The sequence below is a fragment of the Cyprinodon tularosa genome, unplaced genomic scaffold, assembly GCF_016077235.1.
Source record: "Cyprinodon tularosa strain WSP-4 unplaced genomic scaffold, ASM1607723v1 ctg105, whole genome shotgun sequence".
In the NCBI taxonomy this organism is placed as follows: domain Eukaryota; kingdom Metazoa; phylum Chordata; class Actinopteri; order Cyprinodontiformes; family Cyprinodontidae; genus Cyprinodon; species Cyprinodon tularosa.
The window spans coordinates 126,992-143,065 of NW_024037838.1; the positions used below are offsets into that span (position 1 = coordinate 126,992).

The window sequence follows — 16,074 nt, forward strand, 5'->3', positions numbered from 1 at the left end:
GACATATAGAAAATCTAACATGGGTCCAATCTGGAACCCAGTCAGTCTAAATCAACTTTATTAGCTCTGTAAAGGGATTCTATCTAAATATTTGTAACAGTGCAAATAATATATCAATATTGCATGCATTTATTCGTTGTGGGATCATTCAAATGTGAATATGTGTTTTTGAGACCTCTACATCAGCAGTGTGATGTTTATGTTCTTGAAAGCCCTAACCCTAAAAATCTGACACATGTAGTGAATAGAAAATCTATTATAGATTATACAGAAATGCCTAATGTATCACAAATGATGCAAATAATTATAGAAAATATATATCTATTTATTCGACAGAAAGTTCAATGAAAAATCTAATTTTGTGAAAATCAGGCTTTAAAGGGTTGAGAACCCTGACTATGTCAGTAAATCCAAATTTCCACTCAAAACTTTAGTTTTAGATGTCTGAACACAATCTTCGAGGCTCCATCTGTTAAAAAAAAAAACTGTAAAAAATCCACAATACTTTTTTTATGTTTTGATTTATTTTTGTTTTAGCAGCTTTGCAGAGACACAGCGATGCAGACTCACACAAGCCAGACATACTTAACAACTCTAATGAGCATTGCCTGCTCTCATATCTATTTCAGTCGCGTACTGAGTGCTAATGACAGACCTCTGAAGACCTCTTTCACTTCTCACAGGAACCCACTGAGACGTGCCGTGATTCATCATCATGCTTGGATAACTACCGACTTATTAACATCTTCATTTAAGTAATCAAGCGACCGTCTCATTTCTTAGCAAACACAGCAGGATGTTTTTTGACCTTACCTGTTCCTGGCGGGGTGGGCCTGCGAGTTCCTGCGGCGACATCCAGACTCGAACTTCCTCCAGATTTACTGTAAACGTAAAAGGTTAAAATGCATGTTTTTAATCCATATTCTAAATAACCACGGTTACTCAGAGTAAATATCTGATAAAGGCCAGTGGGTATGCACTGAAGAAGCACAGAGAAATAAAGTGACTCACAGCTGTGCTTCTGTCTATTTTAGCATGTTTTACAGAACCTGGTGGATCAGGAGTGATTCATGTTTGACCCCTTTTTGAAAAGCGGGGCTGCTATTTGCGCTGCTGGTTGTGTAGACACAAAGGACCTTTCATGGTTACCTGGAGCTGAGCCGATTTTGTCTCATTCGCTGCTCCTGCAGCAGGCGGGTGTTCTCCAGTTTGACCGGGCTGGGAATGAAACCCACCTCACATCCCTCCTTTACCAGGCGTCCGATCCACCAGTCGTTGTTATACTTCTGCACAAATTCAAAACAACCGGACATCAGTAGGTAGCAACAGATAAAACGTGATGGAGCAGAGGTACAATTGAAGTAACAAAGGTTTTAATTCATTTTCATTAGATTTTGTAAATAAAGAACCAAAAACCTTTAAAACTTTTATTTCCTGAGACAAATCAAACCAATGGAGTGGACAAATGTGAAATGCACAGATTTATTTTCCAAATCTGACAAAAAGATAAAAAAAAAAAAAAAAAACAAGACATGAGAATATGGATTCTGACTTTGTTTTAACTTTTTTTTTTTTTCGGCAGTGCAGCTGCACATCTTTACTAGCTTTGAACATAAAAAGACTAAAATCTTCAGCAGTTTTTTTTTTTTTTTTTTACAAATTAGCTTAAGCTAAGTTTGGAATACAAGCAGAAAGTCTGTGAACTTAAGTTTCTAAGAACTGTCATAATTAATTGATTCAATTGAATGATAACTTTGACAGGGTCATCCTAATTAGCCCACATAGCCAGACTAACCTTTGTCGTAAACACGGAATATTAGTCCAGAAAGCTGCAGACAAAGTCTGAGTTCAAAGGTGGGACCAGGGTGAGACTAACACCATCAGTAAATGGTAAATGGTAAATGGCATGTACTAAAATAGCGCCTTTATTCAAGTTAGGAGACTTGACCAAAGCGCTTTACACTACATTCATTCACCCATTCACGCACACACTCACACACTGAATAAACAGGTTAGAACCAATCAGATAACTCCTGGATGTCTTTTCTAAAAAGAAAAAGTCTTGGATCAGCTAATTAGAGATCAATTCAGCTCATTCAGAACATAACTAAATAAATCATTCAAACATTACTCCATTGCAGCTTCCATCTTGAATGTTATGGTTACATAAAAGCTCTGCTGCTGGACAGGCCTAGGCAGGCCTAGACTGCCCAGCTGCAATGCCTAACACTGCAATGCCTGCAATGCCTAACAACCTGCAATGAATTGGTGGAAGTCAGTCTAACTGAAAGGACTGGAGATATATTTAGGTGCGTTCATCTCTGCAAATCTTTTCTCCTGCAGAGCAAAAGCATCCCACAGCATGATCCTGCCACCAGTGGTCACAGTACCTTCAATGTTAAAATGTAGTCCCATCTGACCTGAATCATGTCTGCTGCCTGGCTAGAGACAAACTGCAGCATCCATATTTAACGATTAATGAATCTTTCCCATGATCCATATAGACCAGGTTTGGGTCAAAATAATTCTCAGCTTCAGCTTGACTCTTACTTTAGAGCTACCATGAGTCTCTTGGTTTTATCTTTTATTAAGCTCTCCTTTTTCAATGTGCCATTTTAAGTAGATTAGGAAACTATTTTATATCCTAACCTTCATCCATTCTTCACAGCTTCATCCCAGCAGTCTCTGGTCTGTTCCCTTACTGTGATGTTGCTGTTTGTTCCCCAGTGCTCTGTAAGCAAACCTTTGATGCCTTTTAAGATCATCTAATATTAAAAATGAACACTGGACTAGACTTGCTAATTAACATTCCGTGGAAATCACATCCAGATCTAATGGAAGGGTTTAAATGGGGCAAATAAAATGCACTCCAAAATGTCCAGATTGTCAAAAAGAGAACAAAACAAAAACTACAACCTCCAAATTATAACTTGTAACTGATTAAATATTACCTTTACTCATTGCATCTTAACAGGAGACCTTATTGTCCTCCCTCCTTTCATGATCAAAAATATGCAAAGCTTTAATATTTCTTCACCGTTTCATTCTGCAGGATCAAATTTACTTCTTTAAAAAAAGCCTTCAGTGTTTCTAACTGTGTTTCAAAGTTTTTATCTAGGCTTTATTTTCCCTTTTAGCCTCTTAAGGCCACTCTTTGTTTGTAAAGCAGTTTGGGCAGCATGTGATTCAAAATAAATGATAAGGAATAAAATCCGGCTAACACCTGATATAACCAATTATAGCCTGGTTTGGAATTAAACTGTTGGTGCTTGAATACTTTATGTTTGTAAAATTGTGTTATTTCTGGATTTAATTTAATAAATATAAAGACATTTTGTTTTTCTAATGAAGCATCAATTTTAGGTGTCATAACAAGTAGAAATGAGTGAAAAAGTAACCTGCGCAAAAACAAACAAACTTAGAAAGGCTTCAGGAAGCGCTGAGAGCTTTTCTATAGGACCACTTTAAATGAAAGTTTGGCACCTTGAGAGGAAAATACAAAGACACAATGATTCATTGGTAATTTGAGACTTATACAACATATAAACATGAAACTTGAGCCTTTTGTGTAATTTTTTCAATTTTTTTCTTTCTGCTGTAAACTGGAGCAGCTATTCCTTACTGCACTGCAGCTTCTGTTGCTACCAACACCCACTCGTGGCCTTCCATGGTTTTGATGGAGCGTGGCAGTGCAGCATGATACTGCAATGCAAAAAAAAACTCATTGGCTTTCCACCCACTATCACTATAAGTTGTTTTATGGCACAGAAGGCCAAAGCCCTGATCCTGACATCCTTTTCACTGCATCATCCAGGCTGCTCTGACTCCACACTAACATTACATTTGTGGACTCAGCTGCAGAGATCACGGCCTGATGACATTTTGGAAAAAAGTTACAACCTTATGTTCTCTAAAGAATTGACAGAATTTTAAAAGACTGTATTGAAAGTCATGTTCAAACCTCTTTGATGTGCAAGAAGTCTTTGGCTTCGAAGGAAATGGCCATGCCCTGCACAGGAACATCATCATTGGGACCTGGGTTATAACCGACATTGGTGCGCACAGCAAACGCCACTGGTTTGGTCTGGAATCACATCACCAGGAGCAGATATAAATATGCTGGGAGCGGCTTAACTGCATACAGATTTCAAGGCACACAGGTCAACAAGGGCCATAACATTATCCTACTGATAACTGACCTTTGCTTTCTCTAGTGTGGCAAGAGCCTGTCTGTCGGCCTCCTTCCTCAGAGCCTCGGGGTCCTCCTCCAGGGACACGTCAGAGTCCGACGGCCGGCTGGTGTAGGAGTCTGCAGAGCCCTGAAATTCACAGCATACCTTATAAAAGTGAAACTTTTAGCAAGTGGGAGTAACTGTCTGTAAATCACACCTTGCTACCATAACAAACATGTATTTCATCTACTAGGTTTATGCTTCTTCACTCATACCATACTTTAAGTGTTTTAATAATATATATTTTTAGAAGTTTCTTTCACATGAAATTGTTACTTAGTGATTACCGGTTTTTATGTGTTTGTGTTTTATTTTATTCTTTAAACAAATGTCAGAAGTTACATATTACTGCATCTTTTTTTCCTTTTCTTATGATGTTGAGCAACTAGATCAGTTACTAGGTACTTTTTCACCAATGACCTATTCACTCTTATTCGAGTCATGTCTTGGAAGGCTACTTTTTACTTTTACTTGAATAAGTAAATATGATGAAGCAGCACTGGTATAACTTGAAGACAATTTTTAGATACTCTACCCACCACTGAATATTTCACGCTTAAAGAATACAGAGAGAGGGATTTTTTTTGTAGCCTGGCCGGCTTCACAGACTTCCACAGCACATAAATCAGTCTGGTATGGCTCAGACTCTCTGGTCTATAACAGACTGGACCGATTCCAGCACGGGAGGTAGGAGTAAAGGCTTGCCTTTGAATTACCCATAATGCAACTAGGCTTTATATCAAGAGTGCAACTGCAGTGGAGCGATTTTTATTGACGTCAAATGAGTTAGATACATCTTTAAAACTTAAAACTACCGTTCATTTGAAAAATGCATTATGGGTCACATCCAGAGTTCTGATCTGATTGGTTCTAACCTGTTTCCGCTAACTATGTTGGTTCTGCCCTGGTCCTGCATTTGAAATCAGGCTCCTCCTGCTGCTATATGGACAGATACACCTTTGACCATTTTTCAATCTTAAATAATCCTCATTGCCTTCTTCTTTATGCCACCCTATCTTCAGGTTATGCTGCAGGGTTTTGCATTTGCATTTACATCATTTGTGTCACACACAGTTCCCTCTAGGGAAAATGCAGAGCAATGACGATGGGTTGTGACAAATTGCCTGATATTTATTTATTTTATCGCAAAAAATCTTTTTTGCATTCGGAACTAATGTTCTCATCCAGTGTTGCTCTCCAGACCTGGTTCCATGTTGCAAAAACCCATTATGTTTATGCTGCAGGGAATAAAAAGTCATTGGATCCATCTGAATGCAGCGAATCAGTAAGGTGATTAGTGCTTTCCAAATAGTGCTGGCAGTAAGGAAGGAGATAGAAAGAGGAAGCAGGAGGCTTTCTACCGGATGCTTCCTATGTGCCTTTGTAGGGACAGAAAACTTTACTAATAATAAAAAAAAAACACTATTTTTTCATGTGCACTCTGACTTAGACTTAGACAACTTTTATTGTCATGTTGTATACACAGAGTGTATACAAAACAAAATTTCATTTTGCACATCTCTCATGACAGTTTCCATTTCTTACAGTACAGCAGTGAACAAATGTAAACCATGTGGGAGAAATACAAACTGGACACACATTCAAATGTTTTAGGTTTTATAATTGAGAGCTTGAACCATTCAATACATTTTTGTAATACATTTTTTTGTAGTTTTTTTCAGAAGTCTATAGTTCAGGATTTGACAAATGTCAGTTGTGCATTTCCTTCCTGTAATGACGTCAGGAAGGCTGAAGTCTGCCCATATTCAGCCGAGCAGTCCAGTATTACTATTGACCCTATGAAAAGAGGAAGGAGTTGGAGCTACAATTGAATGTATTCAGGTTAAGACAGAATAGTCTAGAACCTGTGTTTAAATTTCACAGGTGTAGTAAAAAAAATTATTTCATTATTTTTTATTTTGATTATTTTAGGTACCACTAATTTGAAAACAGTTGATTTATTGAAAAAGTATTTTTTCAAGCTTCTTATAATCCTTTTTTCCTCCAATGAATAAATAACCTTTTTTAACTGGTTTAATTTCAGATTATCCTGCATTTAAAAGACATATACTCAATTCAGGCCTTTTAACATGTCTATACCAGGTGCCAGCACAGCAAACCATCTGAGTTTTAAAGGCTGGCTCAGGTGAACATAAAGAAACACAAAAGGCCCCCCATATTGCTTGTAAGGTGACTCTAAATATTCTGCACTGACAGTGATGCATAACAATTGACTTGCAGTGTATCCAAGGTCTGAAACCATCCGATTGCACCAAAGATTCAGTGTGTGGGTGCCTGAAGTAGAAACAATACCACGGAGCGGGAACTCTTTATAATATCAGCTAGGATATAAAATTCTCATGAAGTGGCTAAAGTTTCCAGCACATTCACCACTCAGGTACGGTAACTTGACCCTCTCCTGCTGACCCTGATACAGACAAGTATGCCGGGATAAAAAGCTGCACGTCCTGTGAGCCTGGTCCCAATACACTCTTCGAATATGAAGAGTTTAAGTGTTCAATTTATGTAACCGTCCCACTTGTGCTCTAGTTTTTTTGTTGTGTGTTTTTTAGCTGACAGGCTGCTGCTGCCGCTTTGTAGGAGGTAGTGACAAGAATGCGGGACAGCTGAATGTGCCAGGCAGAAGAAGTGACTCACTAGGTGTAGGCTTTTTAAAATAGTTCTAACAAAGATGACATAAGCCATATGCGATGCTTATTAAGAAAATTCCTCGTCAGACATTTCTCTCAAACGTCTGCCACCAGATATTCTTCTGAAGTTTGTTTTAAAACAAATCCAATCTATTTTTTTTTGTCTGACACACATAGTTCTGAATTGTGAAAAGGACTTATTGTTAATATGAGTCACTTTTAAAATTTCGTAGGCCTCAGTAGCTATACTGGCTAATAGCATCCCTATCATGAAGCACAGTGTTGGCAGGATAATGCTGTAGAAAAAAGGCAACAATTCATTATCTCTACGCAAAGGTGAAGATAAAACAAAGATTTGTATTTATCTATACACTGTATACAAACTTTAAGAATGATTTCACTATTTTTAAATTTGTACTGCCTAATTATGCTCAGAACTTTCAACAGGTGGATTTTTAAAGTTCTCCATAAATAAAGCTGGTGTAACGATTCCGTCTTTTCTGGACTTCTATTTAAAGTTATGTCTAAGTTTAACTTACACTTTGATTAATGTCATTCTGTGTTTTCTTGGTCATTGGTTTCTTATCTATTTTGTGTTATTTTTCAACCAGTGTTGTATTTTTTGAGTTATTCTCTGTTGTTTCCTTGTGCCAGTCTCCTTTCCCCTACCTCCCTTCTAGTTACTTCTATCCACACCTGCTCCCTATCAGCTGATTAGCCCATCCTTTGTTCTGTCTCCTCTATTACGCCTCCTGGGCAGTTACTCATTGCTGGATCCTCTTCATTACTTTACTCCATAAGTTAGTATCCCTGAGCGTCTCCTCGTTTTTGATTCCTTGGTTCTTTGCCTGTTGTTTCTGGATTATTTGCTTCTGTACTATCAACAACTCTCTGCCTGCTCTACTTCCTTCTTTTCTTGGTAGCTAGTATGATATACCATATGGTGAATGATGCAATGATATTTTAGAAATTCAGTATAGCCTGAAACCATTTTGCAATGAGAACTAAATCCTGAGTGACATCCTGTCATAGTTTGAAACAAGGTTTTCAAAGAAAAAATTCTTTTCTACAAAATACCCCTTTGCAGCATTATAAACACCAAATCCCCAAATGAAGGCTGGATTGGAGGGTTTACGAAATCTTTCGGGTCCCAGGTCAGCAAAGCTCTATCGGCCCATTACATACAGCATTAAAATAAAAAGGCTGAGGATATGGAGAAATATAGCTCAGATACATAGGGGATATAGGGTGAGTAGATAAAAAAAAACAAAAAAAAAAACAGGGGTGGTTTTGAGGGACAGTTTGAGGTTGCAGCTTTTCTAGGTGTGTGTTTCTTGTATGGCTGCTTTACATTGTACTAAACATTCGTAAAAAATTGAAAAATAACTTTGGTAAACTTTACAAAAAGCTTTTTGACTATGACATCTTACTGCCTTCATGCTGTTATAGGGGGTATTTTATCTTCATTGTCGTGGCTAACATTTTCTATAATTAAATGAGTTCCGTTATATTTTATTCGTTTATCTTCATTAAAATTTATTACCTGTTCTGTTTTAGTTCAAAAGCATCATGTGATTGATTCATGACACAGAATGCACTTGGAATTTTGATTGACAGTCAGAGCGGCTCTTAAGGAACGACTGCAGCTCTGACACATAAAAAGAAGTTGAAGTTATTTATTACTTGTGTGGTCCCAAGGTAATGCTTATCCCGCCCAAAAGGAGCTTTAGTGTTTGTTCTCAGTGGAAGTAGAGTGAAAAACTCAACTTTTTTTGGAAAAGTCATTAAAGTCTATTGACACAAAAGGAGCCAGCTGTACTGTAATCCACAGAGTCATTCCCCTGAAAGGACCACCTGTCTTCTGATAATTCCCACAACATCTGAGCCACAGAGTTTAGGCCTAGTTAGATATCAGCAATTGGAGACAGAATCTCTGTTTTAGCATAAAGATCCTAGACAAGCGAGTTCACTGCAGCGCTCATAGCCTGTTTAATGCCATCGGTGAATGGCTTTTTGTTAATAGTCAGAATGTCCCTTTAAATGTGCTGGCCTTCTATATACAAAGATAATTGTGTCCTCAGTTCTTTTACCTGCTCTTTAGCAAGGGAGGATTTTTTTGTTTTTATATTATGAGCCTTTAGGGAGCTACTGGGATCAACAATTAGGGGCTGGAGACTACACTGAAAAAAACATCTAGAAATAAGTTGACATTTCTTAAATTTAGTTTATTTAGCCTTAATTTGAGTAGGTAAATAAGATGATTTACAATGGAATGGCAAAGCACAACCTTATAATAATAGAGTTAGTTAATATGCTATTGAAATATTTTTTTCTTATTTTAATTGCAAATTGTCTTGTTCCATTGGCAAAGTGTCTCACTTACCCCCTCAATTAATCAAAGGCTGTAAGTTGTATTGTACATGCGAATATTTTTATTTATTCTTAAAATTATTTAGCTTCTAGAGTATTAGGAGTACAATTTTCAGGGAAAGAAAGAATTTATATCATAAATAGATATAGATCAATAGACTTTGGTCCAAATTGAGCGAGATTTCGTATATTCAGGCGATTTTTTTGGGCTGTAAAACGTGTCAGTGGCATCTGGCAACCCTGCTGATGTAGTGATGGTGGAGCAGCAGTCACTGTCACGTCCGTGTTAATAACCAAAGCCAGTAAAATCGCATTATAGAAGTCTTAATGATGGTTGTCGTGTGATGCTTGAAGATAGATCGGTTAATCCACAGTGTGTATTCGTACTGTGTTTCGCATTTGAGACGGACGCGTTTAACTGTGCTTCTATTTTCAGGAGGGGGGTCCATAAGTGGGCCAGTGTAGATGGAAAAATGCCAGGGTCGAAAATCGTTCCCAGTCCAAACCTGAAAGCAGCCATATTGGTTTTGTGGTCAGGGTTGGAGAGAAACATCTGTGAATTCTCTCCTCTGAATTCTTTATGCTTATTGCTTATATATTTTTGGAAGTTTTATCTTCCAAATAGATAAAACACATAATTAAACTGCACCGTTGGACAGGTGTAAGAAATAAAGACAAATGTCATGTTGTTGTAATACTGCTTTAATAATCTTTGAAGTTAGCTGTGCTATGAAAACTTAGTATTTACTGAAATGATTCATGTTATATAAAGTTGGAGAACCAGCGAAGCCGTTACAGACAAGAAGACATCTAAAGCCTTTTGCAGCATCACAGTGCTCTGCATTAATCCACAGTACTCTACTGTATTTCCTCAAGGGCCTTTTAAAAGTGCAGCTTTTACATACTTTATGAAGTATTCCCATAACAGGGTGCTCATCTACTCTACAACCACTTCACACAGTAAGTTCAATCCAATGCAAAGATAAAAAAATGGGTTTTACAACAAACTTCAATTTAGCTGTTTCAAACTTATTGGTGTTGCTCAAAAGTCACCTTATAGTTGCTATAAAAATCGACTAATGTTGAAGGTCACATTTGATTAAATGGATGGTTGAAAATGAAAATTTCCCATTTTCACAGTGATATATTCAATAGATGTGTTTGGTTCCTTGTAACATTCTAAAAAAAAAAAAACCTAGCTTTACCTTTAACTACAGAAGAAACAAACGTACAACCTGTCTCTCTGGGACTAAACTTACAGACTAAACTCATAGGGTTTAAGCTTTATACAGCCATAAAAAGGGCTTGATATCCATTAGTATGATCATGTGTTCTGGACCACATGATGAGCCATATCTGATATCTGACACAGGCCTTTAGATGCTCATTTAAATCATGAGCTCATATTTTAAGAAACTCAGGTTGAAGTCAACTTGAGCAAGGTTCTCAGGGCCTTTGCATTAGAAACAAACTTCCATTAATCCAGGTTTTTCAAACATGGGTTGATCTGCTAACAATCAGCATTTGGTTTCCTTACAGCTGGCAAAAAAAACCAGTTTCTAACCCCTCGCTGACAAGCTGCACATACTCTGTTCCCCACCACTGCATGTCTGGTGACACCATCATGCTGGGTCACCAGTGCAACATACATCAAGAAAGTAAACAACGGAGAGAAACATGGATGGAAGCCAGAGCTTAGCAAGTGTGCTTTATTGTTCCGCTCTATATCTTGTCTGAAACCCTCTCACCAGTGCTGCTCCATGTTTATCAAATGTAAACAGAGTTATTTTGGCGTGTTAGCTCAGACGCGACTAGTGCTACCAGTGTGTTGACGTCCATGCGTTGCGTACAATAGTGTCATGTAATTAAACAGGTCAACCCAGCCCTAGTGTTCCCACAACATGCCAATCAGAGCCGAGGCGATTTTAACTCGGTACGCTTGCCGAGTCGTTTGACCGATTGTTCCCGGGTTTAATCATGTTTTTCGGCCAGTGGGAAAGGGGTATGATCCTTCACCATATCAAACAGTTGCATTAGAATCTATGTACAATGAAGACTTTGGGTCGTTGTTGTGAAAAGCTCAATCTTAGTCTCATCCTAACAAATTTAAGTTGAAACCACATCTAAGTCTGTTATATAGACGGTATGCAATCTATATAACTGGTATACAACCAGCAGTTTTCATACAAACTTGTGGACTCTAGCTGGTCCCCACTTGGTGTCCAGTCTTGCTGTAATCCCTGGCATCTGAACTAAATCATTCCATCTTCCTTCAACATTGCAAATACAACAGCCACAAACTTCTTTATGATGATCAGACTTTGTTTTAAATTCTGATGTGATACTGGCACTCTATGTCAGGAAATGATGCAGAACAGCATCAAAATGCAGGAAGGAGGCAGGCAGGCAAAATAAGGATTTGACTGAAGAAAAGGATTTAAAAAAAATACAATCACAACAGTTCAAAGGGAAATGGAAATGAAAAAGTCTGGTAGATATAACAGCTGTTGATTCAGCTGACAGAGTTTCATCATCACTATACCTCTGTTCATAAATAGAAGAATTTAGTGATTGTAGCAAGTGTCTCTGTTTTTAAAGTTGTTTTAATCAGAGAAAACTATAATAACCTTTAGGGATATATAAAAACATATAAAACTGTAAAGATGTTTTGCTGGATCCAAATGTCTGGAAAGAGCACAGTTATGGCTGAAGAATCTTTGCTATGATTCACTGTTTGTACATGGACTTTATGCTTGATTATTCCTTGTCTTAGCTTCTTACGGCTGTCCATGTGTATCTACAGGATTGGAAATGAAACGATGAAAGCTAATGTTGATTCTCACTGTGCCACCTGTTTCACTGATGTGCTTTGTGACTTGGCAACAGCACAATGACTGCTGGCACTCCCTGTTACCAAGGCGCTGGACAATGTCTCTGTGCTTCCTGTTTCATTTAGAGGAACGGTCAGAGCGGTGCGCTGGTGGCACTGTAAGTTCCAAGCAGCATCTAATAGGTACAATAACAGCAGTACCCCCACTTACTGGGTCTGAGTCATCTGATGAGCTGTTCAGGTGCATCCCAACATGCCACAGTGACTAATATACCTGACAGGGGGTCCCAGTGGAACATCTTTTGATGAAAAAAAGGACAGTGCATCATCTAAGCCACCCACTTCAACAGGTCAGTGATGCAGAAAACTCAGTAGGGAGAGATAGCAATAAGCTACGACTTTTTAAAACGTGGATAAGTGTCTGAGTCATCTCTTTATTTTATTAACATCCCACAATATCAGAAAAGAGAGACACACACAGAAAGAAAACACTGTTCATTTCGGAAGCCCCCTCACCACGGCTCCTTCCCCCGATGTCATTAGGGTTATGTCTCTAATTTAGCTGCTTGCTTCACTTCACAGACAGCTCCTGTTCAAAATAGCTAAAGGCCACCTGATGGCAGAGCTGCCTTCCTATTGGCGGAGCCCCGACAGGGACCTCAGCAGTGTCATAGTAACCATCAGTACAGCTTGTTGTAGGCAGACAGTGAGCAAGGCTAAAAGAGCAAGAAAAAAGTGAGGTCCTACATGTAGGAATTGATTGTAAATAAATGGAAGAGGCGGTTGAATGAAATGAGAGGCAGAGGAGTTCCAGATGTCTCAGCTTTGGACCAACAAGATAGCAGCATAAATGTACTGTACTATCACTACGATTTCCCCTTACAGTAAACCTGTTCATAAGAAAAATCAAACAATGACAATGCAAATACCTCATTATGAAGTCAATGCAGGAATGAACTGCAATGCTAAACATCAGCAGCACTTTTTATGGATTTAACTGCAGTACAGTAGAAATTGTACTGTCATGGTAAATGGGAAAGCAGGCCATTTTAGAAAGACATAATGTATTTCTCTGTTTCTGAGAATAAATCAGACTAAATGTATTCCCACTATAGGTCAGTTAATATTACCGTAATGATTTTAATGAATGACATTTTAATGAATGTCAGAAAGGTTGATGAGGGTTATTCTTTTTAATCAACATTTCCAACATGTTTTATTTCAGTAGGAAATCTACATATTGAATCCAGAACATAAGGAAAACATCTTGTGACAATGCAGATTGAATTGGTCTGAAAAGGCCCATTATCTAAAGCTGACCCACTCTCCTGCCCTTTTTAGGTTTTTATCCAACTTCCACACACCTGTTTTAACAAAATCAGTGGTTAACAGGCCTTTTTCAGGTATTTATTGTTGCTGAGGAAAAAAAAACAACATAATCACTTCAACATCACAACAAATTTGCATGATAGTGGGTACTGATGGTCAAAGTCGAAGAGACATAATCTAAAGTGAAGCAAGTTTTATACTGACTTGGACTGAAAGTCCACTCAACAAAGAAGATGCCATCACTTCAAAATGACCAGCTATGTTTATCTAACACATGTCAACCATCTTTTGCAATTAAATTATGAATGATTGGCTAAAACCACCTTTCTTTGGATAATCGTTACATATAGACGCTGTTCGAAACAAGGCCCAGACGCAACGGCACATCCTCTTCCAACTCAAATACAATCTGCTAAACAAGCTGCTGGTTATATTCTACACTCTTCTATTGGGTCTGTTTTGTCCACATCCTGTGTGGTTTGGCTTTTCCACACAGAATAGATCCAGATTGCAACAAACAATTAGGTCTGCAGAGGGGATCATCAGGAGGATCATTAAGCTGCCAAAAATGGTTCCTTAGAGGAAAAACTAATGGAGATGGGAAGAGAGAGTAACATTATGGAGAAGGGTGAAGAAATTAGTAGATAGGCCAGGATGAGGAAAAAATGAACAGCTAAGAAAAATTATAAGAGACTTGAGAGAATCCCCCTCTGTTGAGGAAGTCAGAGGAGGCATAATTTTCTGAAGCAGCGACTAAGAGAAAAAATATTATTTATTTTCTACAAGATTACAAATATTGACTTGGCATTAATGGTGCGGTAACATAATAATTATTACTTCCTTTGTTTTATTAGCCATTTGAAAAAAATAAACCCTACAACTATGCTTTACTGTTCTGTTCTGTAATAGTGCCACAACACAGGGCAGAGTTTAAAGACTTTAATCTGCTACTGCCTCAGGCAACAGGAACATCACAGCAGGTGTCGCAAAAATCCACAGTTTGGATGTACAAAGAGGTGATTACCATCAGAGAGCTGACACGTACTGCGAAACCCGTACCCTGATAATTAAACAGATAAAAATATCTTCACACTTATCACACTGGATGATGTGATAATGAATAAAATAGAGGAAAAGTGAGAACATTAAATATCCTTTATTTCTTTATCTCTTTAACTCTATCACATGGTCCAAAAAATAAGAGGGAGACAATGGCTCCTTCCAATAAAAGGAAAGTGCAACAACACTCCTCATCCCCATGTGCAATACCTTTATAAATAGAAGATTAAAAAAGCTTGTTAGAACAGAATGAGTTGAACAATGCAGATTAAAAGGAGAAGAAAGGGAAGGGAGTCCATGGTGACAGCCACGCGTGCAAAGGGAAGAATCATTCTGGATCTCTAAGCTGGTGGCTGCAACTGGCCTTTCCTCTCATCTTTGTCGCATCATAGCAACCGACTCAACTGTGTGGAAATGACCAGAAAGATGAGTCACAGATGGACTCAACTGAACCAAAATTCCCCCCGTCACTGAAGAAAACATCAGACTCCCTCCGTCCTTTGACGACTGTAAGGGATTCAATTATATTCTACACTAATTCAGTCATTGTTGGATTACGTTTGATTTTAGTTTTTAAAGCATAAACAGAGTTAATTGAAAGCCTTTCATTTTAAAACATTAGACATCTTTTCATGGCTTGACAAGCGCTTTTCTTTATTTAGTCCAAAAATATGTCTAAACATTACTTTTTATCCTATAGATTTGTTTTCCAAAGTAGAGAAAACAGAAATAGGTTTGATAACAAGAATTGATATAAGTCAGGCTCCATAGGCTAATATCACTTTTATGTTTTTTTTTCACAATTAAGTGTTTAGGATCAAAGAACAGTAAACTTTACATATAGCCCTTATCCATAGCAACACTTCGATTTGCTACAGGAGTGATTGATAGTCATATCCAGAGTAAGAACGCGCATTTGGGATTCCAGCAAATTACTGTGGGAACTATTATCCACAAATGAGCAACAAATTACTCCAAGACAGCATCAACAACTCATCCAGGAGGTCACATAAATCTCATAACAAAACCTTTAATGATGCAATTCTCATTCAGGATTCAACAATAAGAAACAGACTGGGCAATCAAGGCCTGATTTGGGGTAAGTGCAAAGTGAAAATCACTAAGGGTCAAAAAAGAACAGAAAGGTCCTTAAAACATATGATGAAAAGATTATTTTCTTAACTGATAAAACAAAAGTGTAACCTTTTGGAAGGCATGGATTTGATCGCAGATCGCACTTTTCAGGAAAGAAAACAACAAAAAAACCTCATAACAATCACTTTCTATTATCTGGGGCTGTTTACAGTAGTTTCTCAGGAACTAAAATGGTTGCTGCATTTGACGAAACCTCACATTCTGTTCTACAGTAGAAAGTCCTATAGAGGAATTGACAATTGGTTTGTGATTTTAAGCACTAGGTCAACTCTGAAAGAAAATACAAAAAGTGCACAAAGGTTTTGGGTAGCTCAAAATCTGAAATTAAATTTGATTGAGATGTGGTGTCATAGCCTTATTACAATCAGATCGGAATTTAAACAAAACAGCAAAGAAAAGTGGGCCATAACACTTCTACAGTGATGTAAAAGGATACCTTTCACTTTCA

General features: G+C 37.8%; 1 protein-coding gene across 6 annotated transcripts in view; it reads right to left on the reverse strand.

Annotated features, from left to right (window-relative positions):
• cacnb1 (calcium channel, voltage-dependent, beta 1 subunit) overlaps positions 1 to 16,074 on the reverse strand; it is a 46,856-nt gene that overhangs the window by 13,465 nt on the left and 17,317 nt on the right. For all 6 annotated transcript variants that reach the window (XM_038284088.1, XM_038284080.1, XM_038284074.1 and 3 more), the window contains 4 exons: positions 4,200 to 4,319; positions 3,962 to 4,084; positions 1,150 to 1,286; positions 814 to 881 (listed from right to left, as the gene is read on the reverse strand). In XM_038284088.1, coding sequence (XP_038140016.1) covers positions 814 to 881; positions 1,150 to 1,286; positions 3,962 to 4,084; positions 4,200 to 4,319 — 448 coding nt within the window. The remainder of the gene's footprint in view (positions 1 to 813; positions 882 to 1,149; positions 1,287 to 3,961; positions 4,085 to 4,199; positions 4,320 to 16,074) is intronic.